Genomic DNA, 17,254 nt, shown 5'->3' with positions numbered 1-17,254 from the left:
CATGGACCAACGACTAACCCTGTACATGCAATACAAGTCTCAGGGCAGAATTTAAAGGGCCTGCAGAGCCACACTTCTCCCTGCTCACATCACTGCTCACATCACTGCTCAGAAAATGTGATGTGGCCACTGTGGCCAGAAGTGACAATCACAGGGTAATGTTAATGAGAAAAGCACAGAGCAACAGCAGCATAAGTAGAAAAGAGTCATATAGTAAGCAAACTGACTTGATAATGTCTGTTAGAGAGCAATATTGAGATCTAAAGATTCCCATTTAGAAGTGCAAGCAGGGCAGCACACTCTCAAAGTGCTCCGAGTCCTGACAAGAGGTCAAATGAAGCAACGTAAGCGCAAACACCTGTGTGTAGGAGAGGCAAAGCTGCTGAAAACACCTCCTCAATCAGCGTCTTTCTGTCACTGATGTGCTCCTCTGAGTCCTGTACTGCTCTGAAGGGGGCGGGGCTCAGCTGGAAAAAGTGATGTCACACATGTGTGCTTCAATCAGGAACTGACAGCATGCGAATCAGAGTCTGATGACTGTGGGTGGGCTGCGTGTCAAACTACACCCAAACACTTCCGATGAAGCAGATTGGCTGCGTTTTTGAACCTAAAGATGTTTTTTTTTTCTTTTTTTTTTAACTGTGATAGCTGCTTATTTCTTCAAAAACATATAATATTAAAAACAAGTACTTCGGATTTGAAGCAGTTTTTTCTGAGGCTTAAAAAATTATGAAAACATTGTAAAAGTACATATATTATCAGCAGAATGTACCCATGTACCTAGTGTAAATGTATGTATATTATATACTATTGGGTAATTTAATGTATGTCAGTACATAATGTTATTGACTTTGTGCTGTTTCAGTTGAGTATATGTCCAAAAGAATTAGCAAATGATCACATTGTGTTTTATTTATGTTTTACACAGCGTCCCAACCTTTTTACAGTTGTCATAACTAGCTGTCAAATATACACAGTGCTGTAAAAATGTGAATATTTCCCCCTGAAAGGTGGTGAAGAATAAGTTTAAGTTTGCATAAAATGGAAATTCTCAAGTCACTCATGATACTTTCCACCACTGCTCAGGTCAGCAGGGCCACGGTGCTTTTCAGAGTCTGGACTGAAGATTGTTTCATATTGGTGCGTGAGTGAAAACCATCATCGGCATTCTCTCCACAGTCATGAGCTGGGCTGCAGGTTTTCTTCACAGCTTTAATGGCAATACAAAAATGACAGAATCATTTTCATGTGGAGAGAACAGGTTGGAGGAAGTGGAAGAAAAAAAGCAGTGATGTTATGAATGGTGCAGCGGCGAGGAGCTTCAACATGTCCACAACCTCAACTCAGCGGCCTGTGAAGAGGAAAGACTCAGGTCAGACTAACATGACTACACTTGAAAAGTCACTTTAGTATTTCTGAATGTTTCCATGAGAGCTCTGCTGTGTACCAGGCTGAAAGGTATTGATTAACCTTAACCTTGGCCTCATGACCTTCCCGTGCACTCCTCTGTATCTCTGGTTGCTCTGGATGGATGTGAGATCTTCTTTGTACGTCCCTTCATAGATATCTGACTGACGTTTCACGTAGCTCTCACTTTCCTCTCTGTGGGAAGAAAACATCAACAATTCACCCGTCACTGTGCGTTCCTGTGGGTAACCTGCTAACACACGGCACTGCTGGTTTGCAGACTGAAGCGACGTCGCGCCTCTTGTGCCACCTACCCCAGCCGCTTGCCCATGATCGTCTGAAGGAACTTCCTGGCAGAGATTTGGCCCAGGACTTTCCTGTAACTGTTTGTAAAGATGGCATCAGCGTGGCGTCCTGAGCTAAAATCAGAAAGTGGACCATCTGTTCAGATATTACACAGCAGTACTCTTGAGTAGCTTTCAAAACAAATATCCAGCTTTAAGGTTCAGTTCACCTGAATTATAAAAAAGCACATTTCTTCTCTTAAGACTGACGGTCCAGCTGTGCTGATTGTTTTGGTTTTAATCATCCAGGTGTAGAGATATCCTTACAGTCCAACAAATAAATAAAGAGCAGGTCTACTCCCCTCTCCTTTATTGGGGTGGAGGCAGAAATCTTGGAGGCTGATATCTCATGAATCAAATCTATCTGCATTGGTAGATACAGCTAGAGGTAAGAAGCAATCTGTTTTTGTTTTTTTTTTTGGAGTAAACTGACCCTTTAAGCCATATTTGAGATCAGCGGCTCAGTCCATATTAACTAACTGACCGTAACTCTGCCAGCTCCCTGGGAGGACTCGTGTCTTCCTCCAGCTGCTCGGCTGGATTCTTCATAGAAGATGTCATCAGGATGGATGTGTCCCTCTGGCCAAACCTGTGAAATATCCCCGTTCACTCAATGAATGTAGGATGTCATACTCTAATATCTCCACGCACGTTATACCATCCTGATATGTAAATGTATTCAAATTCTTGCCCTGAACAGAAACTGATTTAATTATTACACAGAGTTCTGATGGTGAAGATAGATTTTAGACAAAAAAAGAAAAAAAAATGATCCACAATCTTACTGCAAAAAGCTCTTGTAAAATTAAACATTCTGATGCTTTGGCAGAGGACACTGTGATGAAAGCACCGAGTGGAAATGTAACATGGTGACTAATGCAGACATCTTGACCCTTTTTAGCATAACAAGTGCAGAGGGCACAGCTATGACATGCAAAGTAACCAATGAAAGGTCTGAAACATCGTGGGCAACGTACAAGGATGTGGCCGTTCTATTCACCCGACACGTGAATCAAGTCAGACTTACGTCCTGCTTGTAAATGTTACAATAACTTTATGCTTTCCATTTCACTTGGTGAAGCTTTCTGACCATTTCAGCCGTTCTCTGACGCTGAGCAATATTTCATGATACAGAGAGTCTATGCAGTGAGTTTTCATTTGTCAGAATTCTATGTAAATTCTTATTATTCAAAGTAGTAATCGTCAACCACTTTTCAGTATTTCTGCTGCCATCGACAGCTGTGTACAGATCAGAAAAAATGAGTTGACCAGCCATGAAACATTTAAATAACTTAAATATTCTACTAAAAACTACCACTATGTAAATGAAGACCATGTAAGGAATTTTAGTAAATCTGGCAGGACTTACCTAATGGATGGGTAGAGGGGGGAGCCTGATAAAGACATGACCAGGCAACAAAACAGCAGCAATGCAGATCTCTCCATCCTCACAGCTAGTCCTGGAGAAGAATGGACGGCTAGAATAAATGACAGGAGTAGAAATTACATTAGAAAAAAATGCTGAAACCACACTTCTCCTCAACCAGCCTCATCGCTCTGCAGAAGGCACTGAAGTTGCAGCAGGCAGAGATGTATACTATGACAGAAAACATCAACATTTCATTCCAGATGTTAAAAATGATCAAAGCACGCATATGAAAGGTTAATATACACTTCACATTTGCACATGTGGTGGAAGAGTTACCGAGATATGTTGTGTGAAATGTTGAGTGTCCCTGCTGTTCCTCTTTATTTGGAGTCCTCCACTCTCATCATCTCTCACTGCCAGGAAAGGACTGGACCAAAGAGACACTGGAACAGCTGTGCCTGTCATCCCTGCATGCATGGTCAGTTTATACTGAACCTGTAGCTCCCAGTCACTCCCACATCACACATGATCTGTGTGTCTCCCTCCCTCTCTCTCCTCCAGCTCAGCTGTCTGCATGCTCTCTCCTCCTTTTTGTCATTCTCTGGCTTTCTCAATTAATTTAATTATTAAACTAAATTAATTAAACACAGACATGCTGAACTGTGTTGTATTAGGTTTGCAATACCAGCATAATAATTCAGAATGTAGGAAAAATGACAACAATTGGTGAACATGTTGCTGGCCTACATAGTATAGTATAACCAAAGAAAAAACAATTGCTCCAAACGATTAATCAAACTCAAAGAATAACATATGATAGGATGAGAAAAAGTTTATGGTATAGAAAATTAAATGTAATACAATTTATACAGCCATTATGCAAATTATTCTCTAGAATAGTGTTTACTGTTGTAAAGAAAGTACAAACATCCACAGATCTTCATTTCAGTTCAATGAAACCTGGTGGGGAAAACAACAAAAACGAATCAGAAATACGTTCATAGACAAAAGTAGTCAGCGTGCTTAAAAGCTGACATTCTGTTTCATGAACTATTATTAATTGCACAGCTAAGGGCTGCATTGTTTTAAAGGTTGAACCTGAGTTTTGGAGCGTTACGTGACGAATAAGTGTGAACTCTCACAAATTCGTGTTCGGGTTCACCTCTGTCGGCGATGTCCGGAACGTTGTTTGAAGAATGTTGTTAGACGGACCATGAAGTTGGACGTAACGGGGAGACTTTTTTTTTCTTTTAGCAAACGAAGAGTCGGGAGGCAAGAGTATTCTCTGTCGCGTACGTCCATCTTTGCTGCCCGGGACAGTATTAAGTCCTTACCGATCCCCTTTTCAGTCATGGTCTTTAGAATTGAACCGAACAGTTTGATAACAAAAAGTGAGTACGATAATGGATTGCCTCGTGACGCTGCGTCATGTCTGTAACCTTAAATCATTGAAAGAGACAGCGTGCTTTACGCACGTTCACATGAATTCAAGCTAATGTCGAACGAAAAATATTTTTCATGGTCGTTGTGGTAGTTATGCAGTGGCTGCTTTAATGTAGAATTTGTAGCACCGTTTCAAAACTATTATTATTATTATCTCGCAATATTCATACTGTTGGCAGCTTAAGGCTTTTCCGGGTTTCTATAACGTTACTCTGGAATGGGGAGATATCGCTCTTGATATTAAAACATCTTTGCCTCCATATGACATGAGTGGCAAAATGTCATTTAGCTAACGTAGCTAGTACTTAAACAGCAGTTTGTTCAGTAAGACAAACCAGGGACAACATGTTGACCACTAAATAAGCTAAAAGCAGATAACTACAGTATAGCTTTGCACAGTTAGAGCCAAAGGCGACAGCCGACAGCCTGGGTTTCCTCTTGTAGCTACCGAAGCATGGAATACCTCAGGACTTTCAAGCCCTTGTTTAGCATTGCCCCACACTGGAGACCCATAAGGTGCATCAAACCCAGATCTTGTTCTAATCTAGCTAACAGCAGTGTAACTTCAAGAGAGAGGAGGACAACTAGAGACAAGTTCAAGTCCCAGATTTCGTGTGGTCCAAGTTTTCAGGATTTCATCAAAGGAGTTTCAGCTGGTCAGACGTCTGCTGCAGATGGAGAGTCCTCCCACAGACATGCTTATCTTTCTGAGGAGCTGGACATGGGGGATTCACGGAAAGGTTGGTCTGCATCTCTGAAAACCTTCAAGTTAACTCTGATTGTTTGGGCCAAATGCTAAACTGGTGTCTTGTTTTAACACCCCAGTGTATTTTGAGACGTATGGATGTCAAATGAACGTGAACGACACAGAGATAGCCTGGTCCATACTCCAGAGGAAGGGGTACCAGCGCACCATAGACCTCAGTCAGGTACAGAAGAGTTTTTTTCTTTCTGCAGCTTTTACATCATTTATGTCAAAACAATCACTAAACGATCCTTTGTGCTGACAGGCAGATGTCGTCCTCCTGGTAACCTGCTCTATCAGGTAAGATCATGTTGCAAAATCCTCAAAATGTCTCAGGAATATCATGAGAAGCTGCTGTCTGCAATGACACGATCACAGCTGTTTAACCCAAAGTGCTAAAACTGGCATTACAAGGTTTTCATGAGAGCACTCAAACTTTATCAGGTGCACCAACTAATGGAGAGACTTCACCTCTTCTCTTTCCAGAGACAAAGCTGAACAAACAATTTGGAATCGACTACAACAACTAACAGCTCTGAAGAAGAGGCGATTGAAGACCCACACACCGATGAAAATTGGGATTTTAGGTTAATAAGTCCACTGACGTGCACACATTTGACTCAACAGAGGCCACAATGATATAGCAATGGCTGTGTTTGTCCAGGCTGCATGGCAGAGAGGCTGAAGACGGAGCTTTTGGAGCGGGAGAAGCTGGTGGATGTTCTTGCTGGTCCAGACGCCTATCGCGACCTCCCCCGCCTCTTGGCTTTAGCTGACGGCGGCCAGCAGGCAAGCAACGTGCTGCTGTCGTTAGAGGAGACCTATGCTGACGTCATGCCTGTCCACCATGCTCCTCAGGGGCACAGTGCTTTTGTGTAAGTGTGGAAGCTGTTTACCACTCAGCTGTGGTTTTTACCTCGTATTTTCTACAGCAACACCGTGTCTTTAGATTTTAACCTTTGTCGACTTTGTGTGCATCTCTTGCGCTGGCAGATCCATCATGCGAGGCTGCGACAACATGTGTAGTTACTGCATTGTTCCATTCACCCGAGGCAGAGAGCGGAGTCGACCTGTCAGCTCCATACTAGAGGAAGTTCGTTTGCTGTCTGAGCAGGTAAGTTAGAACCTCCAACACTACTCAGTTCAACTGCTACACCTGGTGGACACCAAGTGGACATGCTCTCTTAGCAATACTAGAATAGGAAGGAAGACTTTTACATTGTCCACCATTCTGCCCATGTGGTGCTTCAAAAAGCCAAAGTCTATGTACAGCCCTGATTCCAAAAAATATGGGACGCTGTGTAAAACAGAAATAAAACAGAATGTGATAGCTAGCTAATCCTTTCTGACATATACACCTGTTTGGAACATTCCACAGGTAAACAGGTTCATTGGTAACAGGTGATAGTATCATGATTGGGTATGATCGTTCACAAGCAAGGATGGAGCGAGGTTCACCACTTTGTGAACACATGATTGTATAAAGGAGGAGGTCAATACATGGACTCAGGAACACTGTAAAACCGTTGTTGGTGAATACAGTTTGTTTGCATATGATTGCAACATTATTCATGTTTTCTGAAAGTGAACGTGTGTATTAGTGAATGAATACATCCAGCGGTCTCTAACTTGTGTGTGTCTGGTGTGTGCTTTGTTCAGGGTGTGAAGGAGGTGACTTTGCTGGGTCAAAATGTGAACAGCTACAGAGACATGTCAGAAGAACAGTTCTGTGGCTCAGACCTGACTCAGCTCAGCCGGGGGTTCAAGACGGTCTACAGGACAAAACAGGGAGGTCTGCGCTTCTCTGACCTGCTGGACCGAGTGTCACGCATCGACCCTGATATGAGGATCAGGTTCACCTCCCCTCATCCCAAGGATTTCCCTGACGAGGTTGAATTCCAAATGCAGATGTTCAGCCGTCTGTTTGTCTGTGTAGAATTCCCTGTTTAAACTCGGCTGATTGAGGCCTGCTGACCTGGTCTTCGTGCTGCTGTTCACAGGTTTTGCATCTGATTGCGGAGCGAAAAAACATTTGTCAGCAGATCCACCTTCCAGCCCAGAGTGGGAGCAGCAAGGTCCTGAAAGCAATGCGCCGTGGGTAAGAGACCGCTGCACTGTTTTCCAATCTAAATCATCAAAGCAATTCAGTTTGGAAAGCTGAAGAAATATTTTCGTGTAAAATTTACAGCTACACGAGAGAGGCCTACCTTGAGCTTGTGAGGAACATCAAGAAAATTATCCCAGGTATGCTCCAAAAACCTAGGTTCAATGTATTCCTTTAATTCACATGGATGGAAAGAGAACTAGAATATCTTACTCACAAGTACTCTTACTTTAAATATATCTTGCTACGATAAAAGTAAAAGTGTTTGTGTAAAAGTGTGTGTGTGGTCTGTGTTTAACACAAATGACATGTCTGTGTGTCAGAGGTGAGTCTCAGCAGTGACTTCATCTCAGGCTTCTGTGGTGAAACAGAAGACGACCACCTGCAGACTCTGTCTCTGATCAGAGAGGTGGGCTACAATGTGGGATTCCTGTTTGCCTACAGTATGAGACAGGTGAGCTCTAGTGTGTTTGTAATGTCTGCTGGACCATAACAGTGTTCTCTGTTTTAGAACTGAATTCAAGCTCCTCAGCTTTAAATGTCTCTGCTGTTTTGTCGCTCAGAAAACCCACGCCTTCCATCGGCTGCAGGATGATGTGCCGGCAGAGGTGAAGCATCAGAGGCTGGAGGAGTGTATCAGTGTGTTCAGAGAGGAGGCTGCGAGGGTCAACGCTGCTCTCATCGGCAGCACACAGCTCGTTCTGGTGGAGGGAGTGAGTACTGCACGCATGACTGCCGCATCCCTCAAAGGATATGTGGTTTAGAAAATGCATGAATGGATATTTATCACCTTAAACACAAGTATAGGACATCGGCTCAAACACATATTTTCTCTCAATACAGATCCAAAGGCAGACGTACTGCTGTCTCTCTGTACACCCACTGCTAAACTAATGACACTCCCATCAGCCTCAGCTGCTCTTTGTGTTTTGTGCTAATTAATATATGGTAGCGCGCTAACATGCTAAACTAACATGTTGAACATGACAAACATTACACCTGCTTAGCCTCATCATGTTAGCATGGTAGCATTAGCATTAAATTCAAGCATCGCTCTGTGCAAATGCAGCCTCACAGAGCCACTGGCATGGTTGCACACTGTGATTGAAGCTTTAACCTCATTCCAGTGTTTGAGGGAGAGGGCTGAGTGGCTCCTATAGAAATGCAGAAATTGAATTAGGAATGTGTAACACTGCTCACCATGAGTAAAAGTAATAGTCCTGCACCCCTACTGGGTTACTGTAACTTGTTACCAGGCAACACCGCTCATCTCTGGTTTCCATTTTTGTGCAGGAAAGTAAAAGATCTGCCAAGGACATGTGTGGGAGAACTGACGGCAATATCAAAGTGATTTTCCCCAAAGAAGATGTTGCTGCTCAGCCTGCAAAGTCCGACAGTGCACCGGTCAATGCTGGAGACTATGTCCTAGTGAAGGTAGGGTTGGTTCGCACACATAACGCTTCTTTAAAGAGTCAAAACAGAGCCTGACTGGACTATCAGGTATTACAGATACATTGGTATTGCTTGGCTGATAATTATCATCAGTACAGAAATGCCAAAGGTGTGTTTAAGGTAATTAAGAAACTGTGAAACAGTTTTCCACCCTGAGCACTGACAAGTTTATTCAGCTGTAAAATGTCCCACTCAGTGTCAGCACAACATGTTTTCTCAGTCAGCTTCTTATCATATGTGTTGGAGTCCTACACGAACACAATATTCTGCCAAAGTTAGAACTTGTCTGTCATTTCGCAGGAGAGATTTCTGCTTTTCTTTTTTTTCTTCTCTCTAGATTAAATGGGTGAGGCACCAATCAGGATATAACAACATTTGACTCAGAGGTGTTCAGATTTAGACACGCCTTTAATCACATCATGTAAAACACATGTTGAGCTGTAACACACCCCACATCACAAACAAGGTAACAAGATTCAAGCATGAAAAAAGCATTTCCTTCCAGTCAGAGGTTCAGTAGGTGGACATCATTTCAGAATCATCACAGCCAAGTACGTCAAGGCATTATCTGATACTGAGATTTCTGATGTTTTGTGTCTTTGATGTAGATATTGTCAGCCAACTCCCAGAGCCTGAGAGGCCGAGCCCTCCGTCACAGCTCCCTCAGAGACATGGCGCAGCACTGTGAGACTCTGCCCAGACACCTGCTTGATGGACACGTGGCCTCAGGCTCGACCATGACTGACACGTGCCCTTGATCGCCCCAGGTGACACCACAGGAAACACACACACTTCCGTCTTCTCTTGAGTGACTTTGAAGGTGCATCGACGCGGCTTTACGTGAATTTTGGTCATCTTACAGTCACACTGGACTGCTGTGAAAACTGCATTGTGTTATTTATACACAGTACTAACAGTGTGTATGTACATAATGAACAACCTCAGACTGGGAACTCTGTGAGGATGATGTAAATTATAGTGTCCAATACAAACTGCTGTGATTGATTTGTTTTGTCTGAAGCTGTGGTACTTGATTGATGTCTTGGCGTTCTTTATGGGATTCTGCAAACTGCAGTAAAAATGTCAATGGATCAGCACATTTGTAGAATTGCTCCGTGAGCTACGAAGTCAGAAAGTTTGAGAAAGAATTTGGTCAAAGTCAGCAGCAGAAAGTGCTGTGATCTGCTTTGGAAGGAGCATGTTATTACAAAAAGATGATTGTGGTGACACACAGCAAACCCTGTCCTGACTGTGTCCTGTTATGATACGACTGCAGGAACCCCCATCTATACTTTATATGTAGAAAACCTGGTCTGAGTTCACTTTTAAAAGACAAGAAAAGTAGGATAAAAACTGCAAAATAACAAAAATCAAAGGAGGAAACAAATGGGAGATTTGTTTCCATGTTTCTCAGGCCTATAAAAGCGCATGATTCATTTTTTTTACATTTCTATCAGGTAGTTGTACTCTGGCTGTGACTATGTCTTCACGGTGGCATTCCCAAGTGCAGAAATGAATCCTGGGAGTTTCCAGAAATGCCATTCAATTCGTGAACTCAACATCTGTCCCAATCAGAATATGATCCTAGAGAAAAACACAGCACAGCAGCAGTTAATAACATCTTTTGTCACCCAGACATTTAAGATATTTTAAGTTCTCTGCCTTCATTAAAATCCATGTCGGACAATAAATGCCGCTCAAAAACATGCAGTTTTATAGAAAATATCCAGTTTCTGACCTTCAGGACCTGAAGCTGGGTGTTCACAAGCTTCATCTTTCCAAGTGTAGGAAGCGGGTATCCCTTTGCAAGTTGAACTATGAAGCAAAATTCATGAATTTAGATAAACTAGACACAAAAATCTAACAAGGCAAACACTCTGATGATACAATTAGTGGGGCTTTTATGTTAGATTTTGACAAAAAAAAATAATCATAAGATAGATCGATAGAAACACGAAATACAGCAAGTTCGACACACAAGATTATAATAAAAATTAAGAGGAATTAATGAAGAATTAAAACTGATGTGATCTCTTGACGATAAAAATGAAGAAACAAAAAAGGGAAGTAATACAGAAATATTGACACCAGCAATGTGCATGGAGGTTATTTAAATATATAAATATCATGTTAATAAATACAAAGTTGTTTAAAAAGGGCAACCAGGTTTGCCTTTCTAATGTCTAATCCTGCAATTAACCATTTTGTTAAGCCACCCGGGTGCAGGAAGAAGTTGTGAACTCAAAATTGACACATCAACAAATCAAAGTTGATTTTTTTTAACTTGTTCGTAAACAATTGCTTATTTACACATTCAGCAGTTACAGCTAACATTATCATTCACTTGGGGCTGCGTTTCTAGCCATCTGGAGAATATAAGTCCAATTTTTATCTCCTTTAGCTTTTTTTTGTCTCCACAAGCTCCTATGATGTGTTCAGCAGCTAGTTGCTGACTGTGTCTGCTGATTGGTGATGAGCAGGTAGTGTACAGTCAGATTTTAGAGCTTTGTGCTAAAAACACCTGCCTGACAGCTAAACAATGAGCTGAAAGTCACAACTCTGTAAAGCTGAGGGGAGCTGTAGATTCAGATCACAATTCTTTGTAGGTTTGTCGCTACAAATGCCCTCTTTCACGTTGTCACATTGGTTTCACATTGCCATTTGACACCTTTGGAAAATTTGGAAATGACACATTTGAGAATTTGGAAATGGGAACCTGACCACAACTAGCTTGACACCTGTTTCTGTTTTATACACAGTAGCGCTCTTCAAATTCAGAGTTCTGAGTCAACTGAAGCCTGGCAATAGAGCATTTAATGACGTGGCATCTAGTTGTTAGAGAGTACAAACTGAAAATGCCAGAACTCACCATTCAGTTTAGGTATCACGACCAGTTTGAGGACAGCTTGGAGGATGTTGTCCAGGGACCTGACCTGCAAGTTAGGGTTAGGGTTAGCCTGTTAGCTTGGTACTGATGGTACACATTGCGACTCATTTTAGAATGCAGCTCTCACCTGAAACTCTCCCACATAACTTGTCCCCAGGGTCAGATCAATTCTGTGCAAATGAGGTAAAATTAGACTGTGATATTCATCTTTGCAAGGACCTTTTGGCCCCATTTTTCTCTTCTGAGAGCAAGTAGTTATTTTTCAGTAACTCACTTGTTTAGGGAAATGGCTCCAGCCACCCTCGCTTCGCTGACGAACACTCGGGCGCTGACACTGGCCTCCTGTAAAAGACAAGATGGTGAGAAAAGTGTTAGTGTTTCTCAAAACCACACAAATGACTTTAACATCATGACAGCTTTGTCACCTACCAAGTTTAGGACAAAGAGAGGGGTAAGTGTTGTGTTGGGTTGGATAGCATAGGCCGTCACCGTGCCAGTGGCCTGAATTGTCACGTTGTTGGGTTCAAAAGTGATGACGGGACTTTTCACCGACTTCACCATCAGTTTCATCATCAGACCTGGGAAGCGCTTGGCAATCTGAAAACACACGATGATATAGCTGACAGGTTGCCAGTGAAGGTAATGATTGTTCTTAAAGCAGTGAAACGTCTGGTCACCTGTGGGATGAAGGCTCCAAACGTCCTGGTGTTGAGGCGGAAGGGAGAGCTTTGTGGAATCTGTGGTGACAGAGCCAGGAAGCTTTTAGATCAGTGTGATGATGAAAGTAGATTGATTAGGGAGGTTGAAGCTCACCATGTCATCGGTGATGTACAGGCTGAGGGCTCCAGCTTTGTTGTAGACGAAGGCTGCAGAGTTGGTGGTGAAGGTGGACAGGCCCATGTACAACATGTTGTTGATCTGGGGTGACAGGGAAAAGGCTGCGGGGGAGAATGGAGGCTCCTGATGCTTCCCGATGTTGTAAAATTCCCCCTAAGTGACAAAGAAACAGCAGAGATAGAAAAGGTTATGTCGTGACCCACAACTGTCTGTTTTGATAACCAGACTGAGGTGTCAGATATATCAAATGTACTGTATAATAGTATAGTTCTTTACCTTCAAGCTGAAGTCTATAGAAGAATTAGAAACTGTGGGCGATGACACCATGGAATACTCAATCTCTGCATACTGGTCCACCTTGGCTACAACTGTAGGAAGGTAGAGAGTCTCTCAGATATTCAGCATCAATGAAGCATCCTAATACTTGATAAAAAGACAGTGTTTTACCATTAAGAGTTTTGAGTTTAGGGTTCAAGTCTGATATGGCATCAACCACCAGAGGGCAGATCTGCAACAATAAAGAACAGAGAAGCTGTTTACTCAGACTCCAAAAGAAACTGTGCTACAAGGTGATTTCTGACCAGAAAAGACGATTCCTAAATGATGTCCCAAAATGGACAGAAAGCACATCACAATCAATGAATACTTCATCCACTCATATCACTATTTTGTTATTTTTGATTTTCAGACCAGAAGTTTCTTTCAGTATTGCGCTCCCATGTCTATCTTCCTTATTTATACTTCTACTCCACTACATTTGAGGGGCAAATATTGTACTTCTTACTGTACTACGTTCATCTGACAGTTTTAGCTCGTAGTTACTTCACAAAATAACACCTAACATAAAAATACACTCAGTAAGTTTAGAAAGTACAATAAATTGCCTCATAATGATTTCACCCCTAAGCTTTCTCAGATGGGTTCATTTGAAAAAAACTGTTCAAGGCCCAAAGAGTTTGGACAGTTTTACTGTCCAAAACTGTCCAACATTTTGCAAAAAAAAAAAAAAAAGTTTGTTGACAAGCCTTAAAAAATGAAAACATTTTTTGCGGTCACACTTTGATTTCCTCCTTTCATCTCCTCTTAATCATCACAAGACCATTTATCATGTGACTCTTTGGAGCAGCCTAACCTTGAAGCTGGGAACCATTGGACTGAACCACGAAATGGTCTATAAAGTAGTTAAAAGTAGCTCCACCTCAACCAGCTAGAGCAATAAAATGCTATTCATGCATTAATGCACTGATATTAACAATTGACAACACTCTCAAAACCAGTACTTATGATACTTTAAGTACATTTACTTGATAATATTCTACACCTTTGCTTGAGTATGAATTTGAATGAAGTAATTTAACTTGTAAATAAGTATTTTTTCATTGTTACTTTACTTAAGTAAAGGACATGAATACTTCTTCACTGGTGTCCTTGTGGTAGAATAAAATACTTTGTGTAAACAACCCCAGACAGGAAAGGCAGTCATGAAAAACATGCCTGTCAGACTGGTTTTTCCTCTCACCTGTTTCTGCAGTGAATTCCTTAAAGCCTTTTCAATGAATTTTCTGAAGAGATTGTACAGCCAGCTGAAACAAAACCAAGCACTGTAGTTAGGGGATGATGCAGTACATGATAAGTAAAGCAGAAAATCCACATGGGTTCAAATGTAGCACACAGGTCTTCTTTTACCTTGCTCCACCGCGGAATTTGATGCGCACACTGCCGACAGTGGCATCACAGTTGGCACTACTGACCTCAGGTCTGCCTGTCTCATCACTCTTGACGGCAATACTTGTAGCGATAGTGAGTCCGTTCACATTCAAATCAAAAGAGCCACTGTCCTTTCTGTAAAGACAGAGGGGTCACTGCTGTAGCAAAAATGTCACAAAATAGATTTAAGTGTTCTATATAAGGAAGAAATGTCTTCTCACTCACATTACTCGGAGGTACTTGACCCTCCAGTTTCCGTGCAGACCGATGAAGGCGTTACCAATGGACAGTCTGACACCAGTCCCAGGCACCAGGTTCACTGCAGACACTGGCAGTCCCACGTTCACTATTTGCATACTGGAAGAAACAATATGCTTCTTTATAAAGACACTTGGGGGAAAAATACCTTAAGTATTGCATTTTCCAACAGAATGTACAGGAGTGTTTGATAAACAGGTGCCTTACTTTGACAGGCTGTACCGGACCTTGCCAATGGGAGACACCCTCTGTTTGCCTGAAATATCTGGGACTTTGATGCTTTTGAGTTTCTGCTGGATTGAAGCCATCCCCAGTTGTCTGCCTAGAACAAGAAAAGAGGGTTTGATGATGAAACACTGGAGAGATCAGTATTATTCATCTCAAAGAGGAACCTGGTGCTGTTATGCTTACCGTATTCAAGGCCTTTTTCTGTTAGTTTCACCTTTACCCCAGGATTGGTGCTCAGGGTTGTAGGAATCAAAGCCACCAGAGCCACCCACCAGCACAGGAACATCTTGACTGTTGAGAGGTAAAAAGGACACGGTCATCAGCTTTTTTAGGATTCTGACCATAAGCCAGGCAAAGTGTCCATGTTTGTGTGCTTTGCATGCATGCTGTTAAACAAGGAATGCTTGGGAAGCAAGAGATAAAGGCCTCCTCATCTATAGCTGTGTGTTTCCTCTTTATCACAAATGACTGGTTCCCTATTCTTCATGTATGCATCCCATTCATGGATGAGAAGCATACCTTCATGTATATTACTTTAAGAACAGCCCCTTCCTTTTTTATTAATTGTCCACATTTACTACTCTCCATCATCAAGACCATCGAGGATGCATGCATCTTAGTTGCATGCGTAGGTTTTTTAAAGTACTTTTTCCAAACAATATGAAGACTTGAAGAGCCACAGTGTACTCAGAATTACTCAGATTCTTTACTTAACTAAATATAACAATGTATTCATGCAAAAATACTCCAATGCTACTAACAAAGTATACATGAAGTATCAAAGGTAAAATCACTTTTATTGCAGAAAAATGGGCCCCGGGACTCATACAGACACCTTAAATGTGGCAAGGGGCCCTGAGCCATGAATCCACAAAACCACTGGTGTAATCTTTAACAACAGATTGTTGTTTTATAAGCTTATCATATGTTTTCAAATATAAGATCTTAATATGAAAAGTAACTCTGTAGAAGTACAAAGTATTATAAAATGGTTGGTTAGTTAGTAAGTTAAGTGCAAACCTCAAAATTGTAGTGAACAGTACTTGAATAAGTGTACTTTCCACCACAGCCGTGGGTTGTGGATTCTTCTTCAGGGGAGGCTTGTGAAAGAGGTGACTGTCAGTGCTGTAGAATAAACCACATGACCACATGATTCAATTAGGCTGAGATTACAGGCTCAGGTCTAGTCCATTTTCAATATGGATGTCTGAATCAGAGTAGAAACCTTCAAGATTTTACCGACGGAAAACATTCAAATAATTACGTTTCAAGACATAATTACAGTATTTCAGGGTCAGCCAACACTTTGGCTGTCCATTGCTATTTTCCCCACAATCAAGAGCTCCATCAGGTGCTGAGAATGAAAAACATCTAACCAGTTGTAGCTTATGCTTTTTGCTCTTGGTGATGTTACTTGAACTTGAACAGTATGCTGCATTTGCGAAGAACAGATTTAGGCTCTGGACTTGTCTAAGAACAGACTGAATTGACAAAATATGAGGCATGTGACTGTCAGTGGAAAACTCTCTTGTGCATACCAAGACATCAGCATTTAATTTCTCCCTTAGCAGTTATGTTTCATCTGAATGTAGAGACCAAAACACTGTTGCACAAAACATTAGGTACATTTTCTTAATCCGTGTTGCAGCCGCTTAACACAAATTCTCATTATGTAATACTTGTTGACTTCTATATGTACCTAATCTTTCTGCACATGCATTGTAAACAAAAACTAAAGTATTCAAGTAGAGTGTTATAATCTTCACTAAATACACTTAACACTACAATTGAAGCAGAGGTGGACCAGCACATCCTTCCCACCAAACACATCACAATCAATGGCACCTTAGTACAGCTTCTCCATACCTATAGTTCAAGGCTGGTTCACATATTGAGGCTAATATGGTAAAAATTTGGACAATCGTGATAAAGATGTGTAAATCTGGCTGTATGCAGTTCATATATGCCTACTCTTACCTGAAGCAGGACCAGGCAGTTTCTGCTGTGTCAGTCTGTTCACCAACAAGGCAGAGTGAAAGAGGAAGGGCTGGCACAAGGCTTTTAATTCACTCAAGCAGGAACTGAAGCTGGCTTGGGGACTGTCCCAGATGAAGCAACAATGTCTTTGATCAATTTCTTCACGAATTCACTGCCGTGCACTCCCATCATTTCTTCAAAAGCACAAACTACTAACTGTTCTTATCTTAGAGTTGTTTGCATTAAGAACAAACTGAAAGCTACAGTTTTAAAGCTTGACGTGGTTTTGAACAAGTTCTGGCTTGTGTTGTGGCTAGTAGGTTTGCTTTTCATCTCCTTGAGTAAATTTCCAGTCAGTTGTAATCCATGAGGAACTAAGCACGAAACAGGGCGTTGTGTTATAGTATTTGACAATTTTCCTATTTCAGTGGTTTCCATCATTACACATAAAGGGTGATAAAACATCCAGTCATGCTCTTCTTCTTCTTTCAACAGG

General features: G+C 41.7%; 3 protein-coding genes across 5 annotated transcripts; 1 reads left to right on the top strand and 2 right to left on the bottom strand.

Annotated features, from left to right (window-relative positions):
- Positions 1 to 1,192: 1,192 nt before the first annotated feature.
- Positions 1,193 to 3,503, bottom strand: ghrh (growth hormone releasing hormone). 3 transcript variants are annotated; one of them, XM_076750105.1, is made up of 6 exons: positions 3,457 to 3,503; positions 3,121 to 3,229; positions 2,236 to 2,340; positions 1,722 to 1,826; positions 1,471 to 1,602; positions 1,193 to 1,351 (listed from the first exon to the last, which is right to left on the bottom strand). In XM_076750105.1, exons 2-6 carry the CDS (start codon positions 3,195 to 3,197, stop codon positions 1,339 to 1,341), a joined length of 432 nt encoding a protein of 143 aa, XP_076606220.1. In that variant the 5' UTR covers positions 3,198 to 3,229; positions 3,457 to 3,503; the 3' UTR covers positions 1,193 to 1,338. The 3 variants fall into 3 exon arrangements, with proteins under 3 accessions (XP_076606220.1, XP_076606229.1, XP_076606237.1); XM_076750114.1 differs by having other exon boundaries at positions 1,477 to 1,602; XM_076750122.1 differs by having other exon boundaries at positions 1,722 to 1,790.
- Positions 3,504 to 4,805: 1,302 nt separating this feature from the next.
- cdk5rap1 (CDK5 regulatory subunit associated protein 1) lies at positions 4,806 to 10,906 on the top strand. Its single transcript, XM_076753159.1, has 13 exons — positions 4,806 to 5,303; positions 5,389 to 5,492; positions 5,574 to 5,608; positions 5,795 to 5,895; positions 5,973 to 6,183; positions 6,302 to 6,422; positions 6,968 to 7,198; positions 7,309 to 7,406; positions 7,497 to 7,552; positions 7,736 to 7,866; positions 7,976 to 8,125; positions 8,706 to 8,846; positions 9,473 to 10,906. Exons 1-13 carry the CDS (start codon positions 5,018 to 5,020, stop codon positions 9,620 to 9,622), a joined length of 1,815 nt encoding a protein of 604 aa, XP_076609274.1. The 5' UTR covers positions 4,806 to 5,017; the 3' UTR covers positions 9,623 to 10,906.
- LOC143334388 (bactericidal permeability-increasing protein) lies at positions 9,254 to 16,829 on the bottom strand. The gene is made up of 17 exons (XM_076753168.1): positions 16,759 to 16,829; positions 15,802 to 15,906; positions 14,965 to 15,072; positions 14,761 to 14,875; positions 14,521 to 14,652; positions 14,275 to 14,430; positions 14,108 to 14,171; positions 13,036 to 13,096; positions 12,865 to 12,956; positions 12,565 to 12,741; positions 12,429 to 12,488; positions 12,181 to 12,348; positions 12,026 to 12,093; positions 11,879 to 11,921; positions 11,734 to 11,797; positions 10,603 to 10,679; positions 9,254 to 10,448 (listed from the first exon to the last, which is right to left on the bottom strand). The coding sequence occupies exons 3-17, from the start codon at positions 15,065 to 15,067 to the stop codon at positions 10,407 to 10,409; spliced, it is 1,422 nt and encodes a 473-aa protein (XP_076609283.1). The 5' UTR covers positions 15,068 to 15,072; positions 15,802 to 15,906; positions 16,759 to 16,829; the 3' UTR covers positions 9,254 to 10,406.
- Positions 16,830 to 17,254: the final 425 nt, after the last annotated feature.

Source organism: Chaetodon auriga, chromosome 2 (genome assembly GCF_051107435.1).
Source record: "Chaetodon auriga isolate fChaAug3 chromosome 2, fChaAug3.hap1, whole genome shotgun sequence".
NCBI lineage: Eukaryota > Metazoa > Chordata > Actinopteri > Chaetodontiformes > Chaetodontidae > Chaetodon > Chaetodon auriga.
Note: the sequence above shows the minus strand (reverse complement) of the source record. Positions and strands in the feature narration are given on the sequence as shown.